Source organism: Gopherus flavomarginatus, chromosome 4 (assembly GCF_025201925.1).
Source record: "Gopherus flavomarginatus isolate rGopFla2 chromosome 4, rGopFla2.mat.asm, whole genome shotgun sequence".
Taxonomy (NCBI): domain Eukaryota; kingdom Metazoa; phylum Chordata; order Testudines; family Testudinidae; genus Gopherus; species Gopherus flavomarginatus.
In genome coordinates, this window is record NC_066620.1 from 20,627,470 (window position 1) to 20,641,187 (window position 13,718).

The following is a 13,718-nucleotide window of genomic DNA, read 5'->3' on the forward strand; positions in this document are numbered from 1 at the left end:
GGCACCGACCGGCAGGCGGCGCTGTTCAGCGAGCCTCCACAGCAGGACCCAGCCCCACAGCAATGGGGTTTCTGGACACCCTGGGCATATCATCAGGCCCAGGGCCCCCAACAGCTCCCTGCTAGGCCGGCGACTGCGGAGCGCAGGGCACCTGAGGCCTCGTTGTCTCGCCCCCCTCCCTCCCCGGATGGGGAGGAAGGATCCAAGCACCAGGACTCCACTTTGGCTCCTGAGGCAGAGGCGAGGGCCGAGGGAGACCCCCCTTTAGACACCCTCTTGCCGGGGGTCTCCTCATCTTCTTCCCCTGATGAAGCGGTGGCTGGGACCTCCTCCAACAGCCCCCCCCGCTGGACCTCAGGGCGCACCAGGACCTCCTCCGGCGAGTAGCCCAAAACCTGAGTCTACAAGCCGAGGAGGTCTCGGAGGTAGAGGACCCTATTGTCACCATCCTCTCGGCAGACGCTCCCACCAGGGTCGCCCTGCCGTTCATACGGACCATCCAGGCCAACGCCAGCACCATCTGGCAGTCTCCGGCCTCCATTCCTCCCACTGCGAAGGGCGTCGAGAGGAAGTACATGGCTCCTTCTAAGGGCTACGAGTACCTCCACGTACACCCGACTCCGTGTTCCCTGGTGGTCCAATCCGTCAATGATAAAGAGCGTCATGGTCAGGAGGCTCCAGCCCCCAAATCCAGGGAGGCCAGGCGGATGGATCTCCTCGGCCGTAAGGTGTACTCGGCTGGGGCGCTGCAACTCAGGGTCTCCAACCAACAGGCCCTGTTAAGCAGATACGCCTTTAACTCCTGGGTGGCAGCAGACAAATTCAAGGAGCTGTTGCCACAAGATGCTCGTCAGGAGTTTGCGGCCATCTTAGAGGAAGGCAAGAAGGTCGCACGCACGTCCTTGCAAGCCTCTCTGGACGCTGCGGATTCGGCTGCCCGTACCCTCGCATCGGGTGTAACAATGCGTCGCCTCTCCTGGCTGCAGGTTTCCGGCCTTCCGCCGGAGCTCCAGCACACAATACAGGACCTTCCTTTTGAAGGCCAAGGGCTGTTCTCGGACAAGACAGACCCTAGACTCAAGAGTCTAAAAGACAACCGAGTCATCATGAGGTCACTGGGGATGCACACTCCAGTGACGCAACGCAGACCCTTCCGGCCGCAGCAACAGCAACAACAGCGCAGGCCGTATCTCCAGTTCCGCCAGCGGCAGGACCTTAACAGGCGCCGCGGCAGGAACGGAAGGCGCAGGCACTCGGGGAACCAAGGGGGCCAAAACCAAGGCTCCTCTAAGCCCCCGCCTGGTCCCAAGCCTTCATTTTGAAGGTGCGCCCGAGGGCGCAGTAACAGTTTCCCCATTGGATCCTTTCCCCCCGTTTTCCAACCGCCTTTCTTTTTTCCTCCCGGCGTGGTCCCTAATAACATCGGACCGCTGGGTCTTACGCACGGTGCAGTCGGGATACCGCCTGCAGTTTGTTTCATTTCCTCCTCCCCGCCCCCCTTCCTCGTCCCTCTTCAGGGACCCCTCTCACGAGCAATTCCTTCGGCAGGAGGTGCAGACGCTCCTCGGCAAAGGAGCTATAGAGGCGGTGCCGGAGAACGAGAAAGGCAAGGGGTTTTATTCCCGCTACTTTCTGATCCCCAAGGCCAAGGGAGGCCTCAGGCCCATCCTCGACCTGCGAGAGCTCAACAAGTACCTGGTGAAGTTGAAGTTCCGCATGGTTTCCTTGGGGACCATTATCCCATCCCTGGATCCGGGAGACTGGTACGCCGCCCTCGACATGCAGGACGCGTATTTTCACATTGCTATCTGGCCACCCCACAGACGTTTCCTTCGCTTCCTTGTGGGGTCTCTGCATTACCAATTTGCAGTCCTCCCATTTGGCTTGTCCACGGCCCCGAGAGTGTTTACGAAATGCATGGCAGTTGTTGTGGCGCAGCTTCGGCGCAGTCGTATCCACGTGTTCCCGTATCTGGACGATTGGTTGATTCGAGGCACGTCGCACCAACAAGTCTGCAGCCATGTCCGTGTGATCACCGACATGTTCGCCGCTCTGGGCCTCTTGGTGAACACAGACAAGTCCACCCTGGCCCCCACACAAAGGGTGGAATTCATCGGGGCCGTCCTGGACGCCACTGTGGGCAGGGCCTTGCTGCCATTGCAGCGGTTCCAGGCCTTGTCGGCCATCGTGCAACGGCTACAGACAGCCCCCTTGACGTCAGTGAGGACGTGTCTAACCCTGTTAGGCCACATGGCGGCCTGTACTTTCGTGACCAATTACGCTCGGCTCCGCATGAGGCCACTCCAGCTGTGGCTCATCGGTCATTACAGGCCGACAAGACAGCCACTAGATATGTTAATCACGATCCCCCAGGGGGTCTTAGATTCTCTCGACTGGTGGCTGGACCAGTCAGTGTTGTGTGCGGGTCTCCCCTTCCACCCATCTCAGCCCTCGGTGTCCCTAACAACAGATGCCTCAGATCTCGGCTGGGGGGCCCACGCAGGGACCCTGAGGACGCAGGGCCTGTGGTCCCAGGAGGAGGTGCGGCTACACATCAACATGCGGGAGTTGAGAGCGGTCCGTCTTGCTTGTCAAACGTTCTGTCATCAGCTCCAGGGTCGTTGTGTCGCGGTGTTCACCGACAACACGACGACCATGTATTATATCAACAAGCAGGGCGGCACCAGATCCTCCTCCCTGTGCCACGAGGCGATACGACTCTGGGACTTTTGTGTAGCCCACTCCATTCACCTCATGGCTTCCTTCCTCCCCGGAGTACGGAACACGCTGGCGGATCGATTGAGCAGATCCTTCCTGTCACATGAGTGGTCCCTCCGCCCAGACGTCGCCCTCTCCATCTTCCGGAGGTGGGGTTATCCCCGGGTGGACCTCTTCGCGTCCAAAGGGAACAGGAAGTGCCAAACGTTCTGCTCCTTTCAGGGCAGGGAGCCCGGGTCGATAGCGGATGCCTTCCTCATCCAGTGGTCGACCCACCTGTACTATGCGTTTCCCCCATTCCCGTTGGTCCACAGGGTCCTTCTGAAGGTGCGCAGGGACAGGGCTCACGTGATCATGGTAGCCCCGGCATGGCCCAGACAGCACTGGTACCCCATGCTGCTGGACCTGTCCATAGCCGACCCAGTTCCCCTGCCCCTTCATCCGGACCTGATTACCCAGGAGCACGGGACCCTCTGTCACCCGGACCTGCAGTCGCTGCACCTAGCGGCGTGGCTCCTGCGTGGCTGACTGGCTCTGAGCTGCGCTGTTCCACGCCGGTGAGGGAGGTGCTCTTGGGCAGCAGGAAGCCGTCCACAAGAGCGACATATTTGGCCAAATGGAAGCGCTTCTCCTTTTGGTGCGTAGAGAAAAATCTCCGCCCTATGGAAGTTTCAGTAGCCGACATCTTAGACTACATTTGGTCCCTCAAAGGGCAAGGTCTGGCCATATCGTCGTTACGAGTCCACCTAGCAGCTATCTCCACCTTTCACCCGGGTGCGGATGGTCGCTCTGTTTTTTCCCACCCGACGGTGTCTAGATTCCTTAAGGGGCTGGAACGTTTATACCCTAACGTCCGTCCCCCTGCTCCAACCTGGGATCTTAACCTGGTGTTGTCCCGGCTCATGGGGCCCCCCTTTGAGCCGTTAGCTACTTGCTCCCTGCTTTACCTCTCTTGGAAGACGGCCTTTCTAGTAGCTATCACCTCAGCTAGACGGGTGTCGGAACTCCGGGCTCTTGTGGTAGACCCCCCATATACGGTCTTCCACAAGGACAAGGTGCAGCTGAGACCACACCCTGCTTTTCTCCCCAAGGTGGTCTCAGCCTTCCACGTCAACCAAGAGATATTCCTCCCGGTTTTTTTCCCGAAACCTCACTCCTCAGGCAGGGAGCAGCAGCTCCACTCGCTTGATGTCCGTAGGGCTCTCGCGTTCTACGTGGAGAGGACTAAGCCCTTCCGCAAATCCCCCCAGCTTTTCGTGGCAGTAGCGGACCGCATGAAAGGGCTTCCTATCTCCTCCCAGAGGTTATCCTCTTGGGTAACGTCCTGCATCAGGACCTGCTATGACTTGGCCCACGTCCCTACGGGCCGTGTGACTGCGCATTCTACCAGGGCGCAGGCGTCGTCGCTGGCTTTCCTCGCCCGTGTGCCCATCCAGGAAATCTGTCGGGCAGCGACCTGGTCATCGGTCCACACCTTTGCTTCCCACTACGCCCTGGTCCAGCAGTCTAGAGAGGATGCGGCCTTCGGATCTGCTGTGCTCCATGCCGCGACTTCTCGCTCCGACCCCACCGCCTAGGTATGGCTTGGGATTCACCTAACTGGAATGGATGTGAGCAATCACTCGAAGAAGAAAAGACGGTTACTCACCTTTGTAACTGTTGTTCTTCGAGATGTGTTGCTCACATCCATTCCACACCCGCCCTCCTTCCCCACTGTCGGAGTCGCCGGCAAGAAGGAACTGAGGAGCGGGTGGGCCGGCAGGGATATATATTGGGCGCCATGGCGGCGCCACTCCAGGGGGCGACCTGCCGGCCCACTGGAGTTGCTAGGGTAAAAAGTTTCCGACGAACGTGCACGCGCGGCGCGCACACCTAACTGGAATGGATGTGAGCAACACATCTCGAAGAACAACAGTTACAAAGGTGAGTAACCGTCTTATCTCGAGTAGGGCCAGCCTCTCACACTAACTCCACAACAGAGGGTTGCCTCTCAAAGAGTGGACTAATGACTTTGGGGATAGGTGGATAGTAAAGGGTAGTGTGAATTCAACTTGTTTGCAGTGGGGCATCCCAGAGTGTATTACTTCTCACACATTCTGTGTATCTCTCTTTTGGGCATCCCAGTCCTTGGCAGAGGGAGTATGAGATAATTGCTTTGGTTTTTTCCAGAATGCATTGATACAGATAAGGTTAGCCGCCTGCTAAATGTGGATGTGCAAACATGATGACAGAAAAGCTGCTCTGAGCCATGTTACATTTAACTGGGTAAGATGGTCATGCCTCTAACTGGCAACAAAATCATAATTGTAGTTGTAATGTGGATGAGCCCAAAGTATCAACTCTTCCACAAAACTCAAATAAATGAGTATGATCAACATGGCGAAAAAGGATGTAATCTTCTTGTAGACCCCTTAGAAGATAAAAAATCAGTTACGAATGGAGGGCAGAATAGGAGCTGTAGAATGCTTTAGGTTGAAGAAACAGGAGGGAATACAGAGTTCAGAAATGAGAGGCATTAAGGGAGAGCATTGTATGTTATTTATTTATACTAATTTTTATCTTATTTTTCCTGTTGATTAGCAGAAAAAAATATGACCCTGGATCTGGGTTAATTTATTAGCTGTAGAAAGTTGCCCCAGACTATACTTTTGAAAATTGTAAAAAATCTGATTGGAAGTTACACAAGTTCACAAAAAGCCAACAATCTGAAAGCCTTATTTAGACAGAGTTTTGCATTTTTAAACCTTATTACTGGCCTTTGCATTTTAATTGTTCTGCATAAATTTATATAATTACAGTTTATTTTTGTATTTGCTTTATAGATTAGGATATGGCTACACATCCCTGCTGTCATGCAGCACATTATACCGTTTAGGACCTATGTTATCAGGTAAGCTTTAAATATAACAAAAAGTTTCATTGTTTGACAAAACACATTTAGAAGTTCAGATTGTACTAGAACTCAAAGTTTCTCAAAGTTCAAGCCATTTCTTTGTTTAGTCCACATGCTCAGAGTTTAACTGATAGCCATATTTGGCGTCGGGACGAAATTTTCCCCAGGTCAGGTTAGCAGAGACCGGAGGGGTTTTCGCCTTCCTCTGCGTCACGGGTCACTTGCAAGTTTAAACTAGTGTAAATGGTGGATTCTCTCTTAACTTGAAGTCTTTAAATCATTCTTGAAGATTTTAGTAACTCAGTCAGAGGTTAGAAGTCTATTACAGGAGTGGGTGGGTGAGGTTCTGTGGCCTGTAATGTGCAGGAAATTAGACTAGATGATCACGATAGGCCCTTCTGACCATAAAGTCTATGAGTCTTTAACATTTCAACAATCAGATTCGAAGTATCATTTAGTTTGGGGCAAATCCATGTGTCAGTAACTTTAGTAATGGCTTTAATAGTCCCAATAAGACCATTTTAAATATTGGATTCAGTCCTATTCTAAAGTCTCATTGCAGGATCAATTGTAATACATTTTCATTGTATGCAGCATCATTCATAGAAAGATTACAAAAGATTTGTAGTGATATTACATAGAGTTTGAAATGATCTTATTTACCATAATTTCCTATATTGATTTTTAGAAATTCTCAAGGCAGAATTGTAAATTCACAATAATCTCAAAATCTTAATCTAGAACTGCTGAAGCATGTCTCTAAAGTTTTTAATTGTGTCTCACTTTCCACATTTCCAGCTGTCAAGAAGTCAAATATTATTAAGACTGTATTCAGAGTAGCAGCCGTGTTAGTCCGTATCCGCAAAAAGAACAGGAGTACTTGTGGCACCTTAGAGACTAACAAATTTATTTCAGCATGATCTTTCGTGAGCTATAGCTCACTTCTTTGGATGCATAGAATGGGACACACAGACAGCAGATATTTATACATACAGAGAACATGAAAAGGTGGAAGTATGCATACCAACAGGAAGAGTCTAATCAATTGAGATGAGCTATTGTCAGCAGGAGAAAAAAAACTTTTGAAGTGATAATAAGATGACCCATAGAAAATGTGAGGAGAACTTAACATAGGGAAATAGATTCCATTAGTGTAATGACCCAACCATTCTCAGTCTCTGTTTAGGCCTGAGTTAATTGTGTCTAATTTGCATATTAATTCGAGTTCAGCAGTCTCTCTTTGGAGTCTGTTTTTGAAGTTTTTTTGTTACAAAATTGCCACCTTCAAGTCTGTCACTGAGTGGTTAGAGAGGTTGAAGTGTTCTCCCACTGGTTTTTGAATGTTATGATTCCTGATGTCAGATTTGTGTCCATTTATTCTTTTGCAAAGAGACTGTCCGGTTTGGCCAGTGTACATGGCAGAGGGGCATTGCTGGCACATGATGGCATATATCACGTTGGTAGATGTGCAGGGGAACGAGCCCCTGATGGCGTGGCTGATGTGATTAGTTCCTATGATGGTGTCACTTGAATAGATATGTGGACAGAGCTGGCATCGGGCTTTGTTGCAAGGATAGGTTCCTGGGTTAGTGTTTATGTTGTATGGTGTACGGCTGCTGGTGAGTATTTGCTTCAGGTTGGGAGGCTGTCTATAAGCGAGGACTGGCCTATCTCCCAAGATCTGTGAGGGTGAGGGATCGTCTTTAAGGATAGGTTGTAGATCTTTGATGCGCTGGAGAGGTTTTAGTTGGGGGCTGTAGGTGATGGCTAGTGGCGTTCTGTTATTTTCTTTGTTGGGCCTGTCCTGTAGTAGGTGGCTTCTGGATACTCTTCTGGCTCTGTCAATCTGTTTTTTCACTTCAGCAGGTGAATATTGTAGTTTTAAGAATGCTTGATAGAGATCTTGTAGGTGTTTATCTCTGTCTGAGGGATTGGAGCAAATACGGTTGTATCTTTGAGCTTGGCTGTAGACAATGGATCGTGTGGTGTGTCCTGGATGGAAGCTGGAGGCATGTAGGTAAGTATAGCAGTCAGTGGGTTTCTGGTATAGGGCGGTGTTTATGTGACCATCGCTTATTAGCACAGTAGTGTCTAGGAAATGGACAGCTTGTGTGGATTGGTCTAGGCTGAGGTTGATGGTGGGATGGAAATTGTTAAAATTGCGGGAATGGTTGGGTCATTACACTAATTGAATCTATTTCCCTATGTTAAGTTCTCCTCACACCTTCTATGGGTCATCTTAATTATCACTTCAAAAGTTTTTTTTCTCCTGCTGACAATAGCTCATCTCAATTGATTAGACTCTTCCACTTGGTATGCATACTTCCACCTTTTCATGTTCTCTGTATGTATAAATATCTGCTGTCTGTGTGTTCCATTCTATGCATCCGAAGAAGTGAGCTATAGCTCACGAAAGCTCATGCTGAAATAAATTTGTTAGTCTCCAAGGTGCCACAAGTACTCCTGTTCTTTTTATTAAGACTGTACTCATTCTTTTGTATCGCTAATTATGTCTAGTCCTGATAATTTTGGATATCAGGCTATCTACAATGAAAAATCTTATAATTAAATTATTTCTCAGGATATTTTATTGTTATGAGTGCATTAGTTATATTAGTTCTCCAAGAATCTAAGGGCTTGTCTATACACAGTTATTGTACTGCTGTACCTATGTCAATTTAGAAACAGTTAGAATGAAAGTGACACAATCCCCTAGTTATACTGAGATAAAGATGCTTATACCAGTACGGCTTATTTCCCGGGTATAAGCATCTTAATGCCAGAGTTACTGTGTCTACACTAGGGATTGTACCACTTCAAGTATATTGCTTTAAAATCACACCCCTAACCAAAAGAGTTAAATTGGTTCAGAAAATGTGTGTTGCTTAGCAGTAAATTTTTATATTTTAAAAAGAATTTTTTTTTCTATTCCATGCATGTGCATATACACATAATCACAAGTTGCTCTACCACCTGGGTGATGTAGACATAATGCAAATAATCTTAACTCAATATCCCTAAGATGTTTTGAACACTAAAAGCCATGAAATATGATCTGCAGTATGAAATTTTGATTGTGAACATGGATGTTAGCAATATTACTAGCTGAGGCAGAGCTGAACACTGGTTAATTGTAAGTATAATCAGGGACAAACTGTGTTCAGTTAACATTACTACTGAGAATTTTCTTCTCAAAGTTAATTTTTGAAGTGTATACAAATATGAGTTACTTCAGCTATAGGATGCAGTAACACTTCCTACATGCATATGGGTGAGGGAGCTGACGGGATCTCTGGCTTGTTTGCTACTGGATTGATTCTGAAAATAGGCAAATATCGTTTTTTTAATTATCTGGGCATGATAGTGGGTGAACTTTAGTTTCCCACCCCTTGTCTGATTTCCAGAGTTCTGTATGTGGAGGTCAGTCCCCAGTTGTTGAAGATTGAGAGAATTCCAGACATGGCTCTTCTCGTGCTCTTCAAAGAACACTATGGTCCTGATTATTATTCACACAAATGTGTCTTTATGCTAGTTTGGCAATGTTCAGGAGCCTTAAAATGTGTTGACTTTAAGGCTTCTTTACATTACAAGAGTAGTTTTAAAGGGTCTTAGCATAAATGAGAATCAAGCCCAGTAACTTTACATTTCTTCTCTGACTAGTTAATGTTTAGACCCACGATACAAGACAAAAAAATGGAGCATAAATGTGGTTAAACCACTTTAACCTTGCTTGTGGCCATAATAGCTTTTAGCACAGGCTTGTCCAATCTGCATACGTAGACCCAAATTTAGAATGTTGGCAAAAGTATGAATTTTTAACACTTTTCAGTGGTGCTGACCAAACTAATTAGAATTTAGTTCAGCCATGGTCATATTTAAACCATACTGTAGGATAGTAGTTGAAGTGTTTTTTGTTGATATTGTAGTTAGTATCTGCTTTACAATTTTTTAACTGTGTTTGAAACCAGGTTGAGAGATGGTTGCTTCCAAATGTTGCTCTTGTCCATATACAACATGGTTAGGGCTCCATGTCTGTCACGGTGGTTGTGGAAATCACTGATTCCGTGACTTTCTGTGACCTCCGTGACTTCTGCAGTGGCTAGTATGGCTGATCCCAGGGCCGCCCCGGGGACCGCTCTAGCAGCGGCCAGTGCAGGGGGGCCCGGGACCACCTGAGCAGTGGTTCCAGGAGTGGCGGGAACAGTGGCAGGTGGGCAGCCCCACAGCCAGCCACACTGGTGCTGCTGGAGCAGTCCTGGGATAGTTGCACCAGCTGCTGAGCAGGCGGCCCCAGGCAGCTGGCCCCAGGGACCGCCCAAGCAGTGGCCTGTGTGGCTGGCCCCATGGACAGCCTGAGCAGTGGTCCTGGGGACGGCGGGTGGGCGGCCCTGGGGATAGCCTGAGCAGCCACGGCTCGATGGCCCCCGGCAGTTGGTGCCACTGCCCCCCAAAAGGCTCCACAGACCCTCCCAGAGCACTGGCTCCTGCCCCTTCTCCAGCTAAGATTTAGTCAGGAGTACATAGTACAAGTCATAGACTGGTCATGGGCTGTGAATTTTTTTGTTTGTTGCCTGTGACATGTCCATGACTTTTACTAAAAATAACCGTGACTAAATCGTAGCCTTATACATGATTAGTTATCCTAAACATGCCAGAGTACTATGTCTGACTGTTACCAGTGGTAGAGGTTATAGCATGATTGTCTAGGTGTAACCAGGTCTAGCAGTTGTTTACTATGTAGGCAGAACCATCAAACTGTGTTGCTGTAACCACTGCCGCCTTCTGTGTGGTTGGTTGCTGCTCCTGCCTCCCAGGTCACTATGAAGGCAAGCATATTCATAGCTGCAGAGGTGACTCTGTGTGCATGCTCACTTATACACCAGCTATCCCTTGGGGCTTTGCTTCCTACGTTACCAGGAAATTGTGGACTAGTTTAAATTGTTCAGCATTTCTGGTTTCTGTGTAAAATATTCCAGTATCTTTGGCAGCAGTGGTGATTCATCTTGAAATACATTGGTTGCTGCTGCTGAAGAAGACTGACCCTATATTACTCCTGGGGGAATTCTGTGCCTAAAAATTCTGTGCCAAAAATTAAAAATTCTTCAAAATTCTGCATATTTTATTTGTCAAAACAATGCAGTATAATCACATCAATTCAAATTATTCTGGTAATTTATTTAAATTACAATATACAAAAAAGTCACAATAACTGTTCAGCTTTTCCTAAACACTTGAAAGTTAAGTTACAGCACTTGGTAATCCCCTGTATTCCAGTTATAATCCTGGCTGACTACTCTGGAAAATGCTTGGTTCTGATTTTCCTGACATTATATTGACTGCTTGATAAACATTTTATTTGTCCTCATTTTTTTTTAAATGGGTAAGTAAAATAGCTTCTGTAATAGAGGTGTAATCTAACCCCATTGTGCCACTCTGACACAGGAAAAAAGTGAGAAAAAACATAGATCTTCCTGGGTGAGGATTCCCTTACTATCATTTACAACAAGGCTCCTTTTCACCACTTTGGCAATGTAAAGGAGCCTTAACCTTTTACAAGTGTTTTATATCCTGGTGGAATTGGCTAAGAATGGGAACAATTAACGAACAATAGGAACATTAACAACTCCCCAGAGCCTCCTATATTTCTGCCTTGCCTCAGGGGACAGAGCCTGCCTCATGCCTACCTCCAGACAACCTGAAGCCCTACTCCTTAACGCAGGGCATCCCACAATAGGGAGCAAGAGGGACAGAATCTCTCTTGCTCATTTGCATGCTCACCCAGCCCACTCCTCCTTCATGCAGTGATTTATGTCTTTGCCAGTTGCTCTGGGCTCTCAAAGAGATGTGCTAGGGCTACAAGGGAAAGGGAGCGTGTCCCCTGCAGATTTCTTTGCTTTCCCATTTTCTGTAGGGGAGCAAAGAAATCTGCAGACGATATGAATTCTGCACCTGCACAGTGGTGCAGAATTCCCCCACGAGTAACATATTCCTAGACTTTACTGAGATAGAAAAATGGTTATGCATCATGGAAGGTGTCATGCAAACACAGTGGACATATGGAGGTGCTGGCAGAAATTCTGGATATGGCATGTTTGCTGTAACTGCACAACAATGGTTCTATCAGTCCTGTAGGTAGGGCCACAGACAAGGATATAGGGTATGTCTACACTGCAGCTGGGAGCGAGTCTCTTAGTCCGGGTAGATAGACTCACGTTGGCAGGGCTTGAGCTAGTGCCCTAAAAGTAGCAGTGTGGATGTTGCCGCTCAGGCATCAGGTCAGTCTCTCAAGCCTTGGGGGTTGTATGATCAGAATCATGTTTTCTAATAGAACCTAAATCATTCTATACAACTCTATTTTTTCTTCTTTTTATCTATTATTTGCTTTACTAAGTTATAGATTGCCAATTGCAACTATATTATATTAATATTAATGTATTTTTAGGATTAATACTGTTATAAAGACTGCTAGAAATATATATTTGAAATAATCCATGCTGGACCATTATTTCACATAGGTTTTATTTGGAATCATGTCATATTTCTCCTTTCTTCTTTTTGTATAATTTATTTTAGGTATTTATGTAAACTGTCAGACCAAGAGTTGCGACAGAGTGCAGCCCGGAACATGGCAGATTTAATGTGGAGTACAGTTAAAGAGCCATTGGATACAGCCTTGTGTTTTGATAAAGAAAGTCTTGATCTTGCGTTTAAGTACTTTATGTCTCCAACTTTAACAATGAGGTTGGCTGGACTGAGTCAAATAACAGTAAGATTTTTTTAATCTAAAATTATGTTTAGGAAAAAATGTTTTATTTCTCCCACTGTTTACAAATTATAATTTTTTTTATTGAAACAGTAACAAAGGATGGCAGAACCATCTTATAAGCAGTCACAGAAAATGCATGATAAACAGATAGTCATTAAAGTGGGGATTGTAATTTGTCCTTTGTCATACTCATCAGATTTTGTCTGTGCTAAAATAAACTGTGTTCAGAGAGATGATTAAGGCATGACTCAGTTTTTTGCAACATATTGGACCGTAACCTTTTCCCTGAGCTGTTTACCGTACAAAATGGTACTGTGCTTTAACCATATTTTGGGATAGCCATGATGTAGTTGAGTCCTTATATTTGGTTGCATTTGTAGTTTAATATAGGACTTAAATCTGTTTTTTTTTGTTGTGTTTTTTTTTAAAGTTTTCCTATATCAGAATTCACTATAAGTGGATTCCTCTGTGTACTGTCGACTCTTTTATTGATAATTGTTCATTGTAGCTTTTTTCCTCAGGGTGAGAGCACTCAAGCATCATTAACATCATTGAGAATTTGATTGAAACAATTGACATTAGAAACAGAAAACATTAAAAAAAACAACAGAGGAAGAGGTTAAGAAAGCAGTTTTGAATTCTGGAAACATAGAAACTAAAATATAATAAAATACAAACACAAAATAATAACTTGTAATTTTAATGTTTTTATCTTTGAATAAGCATTTTTAATATTTTCTACAAATTCAGATACATTTATGTGAAAGTAGTAACTTTGTACATAATTGCTAAATTGACTCAAACATGCAAAGAATCCACTTGGATAAACTACTTTGAAATTTTGAGACCTATGATCACAACATTTAAAACGTGATATCAATAACCCATATTCATTTTCAGTTGTAAATATAGCAGTCTCTTTTTTAAAACTGATTTGGAGTACAGTACATTTTTTGTAAAATCATTATGTCTTGCTCTGGGTGGTTTTGACTTGTTTCCCACTTGCAGTATTTTTTTTACTAGGAAAAAATCAAATTTCTGGCATGAAATAATTACTAAGCCTAGCTGTCATGTCTTTGGAACTCAGTTTGTTGTTATGCTGTTCTTTTCATTTTTTATCAGTTCTGTTCACCAGTTAAGTCTTCCATGTTCTGTTTATTTTTGATAATTTTGTAATTCCTACTGCCGTAAAGATTCCATTACAAAGTAATGATGGGTAGGGGGGAGAGGGTACCCTGACAACAGATGTATCTGACCTTGTAGTATAAAATATATATATTATGAGTAGGCTGGGCAGAATTGCATTTTTGTTTTTTTTATCACTTTAATAGATAATATCAA

At 45.8% G+C, this 13,718-nt stretch overlaps 1 protein-coding gene across 5 annotated transcripts in view; it reads left to right on the forward strand.

The window, feature by feature from the left end:
• Window positions 1-13,718, forward strand: part of USP34 (ubiquitin specific peptidase 34) — a 318,010-nt gene that overhangs the window by 47,044 nt on the left and 257,248 nt on the right. For all 5 annotated transcript variants that reach the window (XM_050951989.1, XM_050951992.1, XM_050951990.1 and 2 more), the window contains exons 6-7: window positions 5,541-5,608; window positions 12,185-12,377. In XM_050951989.1, the coding sequence (XP_050807946.1) occupies window positions 5,541-5,608; window positions 12,185-12,377 (261 nt within the window). The remainder of the gene's footprint in view (window positions 1-5,540; window positions 5,609-12,184; window positions 12,378-13,718) is intronic.